Genomic DNA, 4,294 nt, shown 5'->3' on the forward strand with positions numbered 1-4,294 from the left:
TCAAATTGAGCGAAGAAACAGTTCGCTCGTGAAACGATTTTTTCGCCACGCGTGCCGGTAATCGATTTTGATTTGTTACCCGGACGTGAGTACTCCGTCGAGAGGATCGCCCTCCGATCGAGAGAGGTCGTAGTCACGTGCGTAGCTCCAATTAAAATTTTAAAGCCACCTCAGTCATCAGCGGGCTATCTCTTCCCATAATGCATCACACGGAGTGAAGGGAAGATGCGCACCTCTCCGCCTCCCACACCCTCCCACAGTACGGCCGGTCATTCTAATACGCCGGTTAATACATGGATATGCGGCACGAAGGATAAACTGTAACAAAGGGTCCGCGCGGTATATAAACTCCCCGGTGGATCATCTTCTCAGTTCGCCTCGCGTCTTCGGTCCTACAGCAATATGAATTGCCACCAGGTAGGCCATCAGAAATTAGCACGCACACAACGCGGAACTCTTTAACCCTCTCGGTCGTTCGCAAGATACAGCATATCTTCCACAAAGCGCGTGTCGTACTAACCGACTCCAAATCAATTTCGGATATTGCAATATTGTCGTAATTTGTAGTCACTAGAAAATCATATCCGGTCCTCCGGTCATGGACAAAATCGAGGAATTAGAATTTATGTCGCACAGGCGACTTTGAGTTTTGCTTTAGCAAGTAAAAGACAAAATGACAGTTGCAATGGAAATAAATTGCAATAGTAATCACACGTGTCTCGAAGCTCTCGCGCTTGAAACGATAACACAGGGCAGAGAGAATTCGCAATTATCTGTCATTATGCCAGCGTAGACTGCTAAATTGATGACAAACGCGTCGCAATCGTGAAAGGTGCGACATTTGTGACAAATGTTGCAACTTAGCCCGGTCGTGTGTAGTCTGCGGCGTAGCCGCGGCGAATGCTATTGAGCCAACGCTTTTGAAAAGATCCATAATCGGGTGCATAGATTATCGCGCGGATTGAAAGATCGCCACTTCGAGAATCGGCTCGCGGCAACACACAGGAAGTTTCAAAAGAGGCATACGGGAACGTCTATTGGAAACTCTGAGGACGCCTTTTATGTGTCTCTTCGCGACATCCTTCAGTAGACATGTATACGTAGTGTCCCCAGGAAAGCATTTCTTAGCTCAGCTCAATACTCCGTTGATAATATGACGAAATTCCGAACTTTTCAATCGAAAGATATATAATCACGTAATCGGGACTAGATTCTCGACGTCGGTTTACCCTCACACTGCATGATGTCGAACATATAACTACACTTAACGGAGGGATGTCTGATTGTGCCCCACTTTCCCTCAGTAGCACGCGATTATCGCAGCGGACACCGATGTTCGCCATCTCGCCGACTCTCTTAACGTGTCAATCATCTCTTTCGAGACGATCCATCCGTGCTGTGTATAATCTGCTTCGAGATGGAAAAACTCCGCTATCGAGAGGTCGCGAGTTCCAACTTCTTGATATTTCTTGATCATATAACATTTTTATGGCTCCTCAGTAATTTCATAATACTTAGTAAATAGATAGTTATCACTTGCGAACGAGAGATTTCACAATCGGAACTAATAAAACGCAATTTAACCCTTAAAGTGAATGAAGGGATGGGAATCATTCGTGCTTTTAATGACTTTAAATTTCTCCTTACCCCAAAATTTCTAAGGTTTTATATGTACTCCAAAAAAAGTTAGTATACTTGAGGCTCAGTAGCGTCAAAAGTAGCGTTAGTTACTGTTGAAATACCAGCCGGAGCAAATAGATTTTGAACACGATTGATCTCTTTATACACTTAACGTATAATTTTTATAGGTAAGTAAAAATTTATTTTTCTCCCTTTGCGTATTTTCAAACTTTTTCAAATATTAATTATAATAATATAAATTATAAATATTTTATTTTAATGTATTTAATTAATCCAGTATATTTTAATTTTGACAAGGCAGTTAAATCGGATAAACACAGAAACTATTAACAAAATTTTTGCGGATGTTTCTTTTTCGATTTCTTGGACTTCTTGTGTTTCTTACTTCTTTCCTTAGTTTTGTATAATGCAAAAAAATGTTTTCTTTTTATGTTACTTAATCTTATTTTCTTATACAAAAAAATACGATTTTCACAAGCCAAAATAATCCACTTTTTTTTCAAATACGATAACAAACTTTTTTATTAATGTTACGATGTTAAATATAAATTTTTCTTTTTAAGGAAAATTACAAAAGCTATGATTTTTTAAACAAAATAGTTTTTATCATAGATTTTTATTAAAAAATATTGTTTAAAAAACAACTTAAAAATCATATATCAACTTTGATTAATAATGTCAGAAAAGAATGAGAAAATGTATACCTAAAATTTTTGCGGGATATGTTGAAATAAAAAGTTATGTCTATAAAAAATGACACTTGTGATTCAATACATTTGTCAAATAAAAAAAAGAAAAATTACATGTTAAATTTGTGATTTATCTATTCACTAGTAGAATAAAAGAAAAGTTTTTAATATATTTTAAAAATGTGCTTATATATATATATATATATATATATATATATATATATATATATATATATAATTGATCTAATGAGTCACTCTGTGGACATATCTTTTTATTTCAGCGTATTATTTTAGCGTATTATTTCGCAAGAATTTTCAGCATACGTTTTCTCACTTGTGACGTCATCAGTCGAGACTCTGAGAGTCTTTTATAACTTTATAATGTATCCTTTATAATGTATGTAGATTTGAAATAAGTATCATCAATTTTTTCAGAATTTTACAATAATTTTAAGTTGACGAAAACATGCGTCAAATATAAGTGACTGCCCCAAGTAAATATCAAGTATCAGTAATATCGATGTTATGTTACTGATACTTGGTATTTCTTGGATCTTTCAGTTCACTATTAAGGTATCGAAAATATATATTTATCGCAAGAATTAATAATCGATTATTTGAAAGAGGAATAAGAGGGAAAGAGAGAGAGTTTTTATTTTGAAGAGAATTACATATATTTCCACTTTGTGATTTTTCCAAATTGATTCAACTAAATCAAAATTTGGATTTTGAATCGAGCCGATGTGTTCATACTTCACTATATTTCACTATTAATTGCCACTCACTGATCTTGTGGTAAATCTTCCACATCGAATCTTTTGATTGCAGTTAGCCAAGCTGGTCTTGGTGCTGTCGTGCCTCGGCAGCGATGTCCTTGCTGGTCTCTTGCCAGGTGGTGGTGCCGGAGGATATCAGTATAACCGACCTGGCAGCGGTGGATTCGTTGGTGGCGGCGGAGGATTTGTAGGCGGTGACGCCGGTTTCAACGTCGGAGGTGCCCGTACTGGCGGTGACTTCGGCGTCGGCAGTTATAGAGGTGGAAGACCTACCCAGGTTTACGGCCCACCGGGCGGCGGAGGTGGCGACGCTTTTGGCAGACCAGGTGCTGCCGGTAGTGTATTCGGAGGATCATCATCGTCCTACAGATACCCACAGTTTGGTGATAGTAGTAGCGGTAGTTACCAGGACGGTGGTGTCGGAGGATATCAGGGAGGAGGATTCGGATATGGTGGACGCGACGCTGGAAGGGTAAATATATCAGTCGCATATAACTAACGTATAGCATATATCTTTAAATATTTCCCTTTCTTTTTTTTCTTATAAATATTTTATAAATATCTTCATAAATATCTTGCGTATACGTAATTTTCATTGCGCAGCTATTTTATGGTATGATTAAACCTGCGCAGTAAAATTTACGTATCTCAACTATTTCAAGAATAAGGGCCCAGTGCTGGGATTCTGTAACTCATTATTGGAGTTAACGACAGTTTCGTTATCGTTGCGCAGCTTTTCTACAATATACAAAAGCTGCACAACGATAACAAAACTGTCGTTAACTCCAATAACGAATTACAGAATTCCAGCACAGCACTGGAATTCTATAACTCGTTACTGAAGTTAACGACAGTTTCGTTATCGTTGCGCAGCTTTTCTACAATATACAAAAGCTGCACAACGATAACAAAACTGTCGTTAACTCCAATAACGAATTACAGAATTCCAGCACAGCACTGGAATTCTATAACTCGTTACTGAAGTTAACGACAGTTTCGTTATCGTTGCGCAGCTTTTCTACAATATACAAAAGCTGCACAACGATAACAAAACTGTCGTTAACTCCAATAACGAATTACAGAATTCCAGCACAGCACTGGAATTCTATAACTCGTTACTGAAGTTAACGACAGTTTCGTTATCGTTACGCAGCTTTTGTATACCGTAGAAAAGCTGCGCAACGATAA

The 4,294-nt window shown here is 37.8% G+C and overlaps 1 protein-coding gene across 1 annotated transcript in view; it reads left to right on the plus strand.

The window, feature by feature from the left end:
* Positions 1–288: 288 nt before the first annotated feature.
* LOC116852360 (ATP-dependent RNA helicase A-like) overlaps positions 289–4,294 on the plus strand; it is a 7,227-nt gene continuing 3,221 nt past the window's right edge. Inside the window, exons 1-2 of the mRNA XM_032832637.1 lie at positions 289–417; positions 3,159–3,578. Of these exons, the coding sequence (XP_032688528.1) occupies positions 403–417; positions 3,159–3,578 (435 nt within the window). The 5' untranslated portion in view covers positions 289–402. The remainder of the gene's footprint in view (positions 418–3,158; positions 3,579–4,294) is intronic.

This window comes from Odontomachus brunneus, unplaced genomic scaffold (genome assembly GCF_010583005.1).
Source record: "Odontomachus brunneus isolate Ranch 3 - 2012 unplaced genomic scaffold, Obru_v1 Obru_scaffold_218, whole genome shotgun sequence".
In the NCBI taxonomy this organism is placed as follows: Eukaryota; Metazoa; Arthropoda; class Insecta; order Hymenoptera; family Formicidae; genus Odontomachus; species Odontomachus brunneus.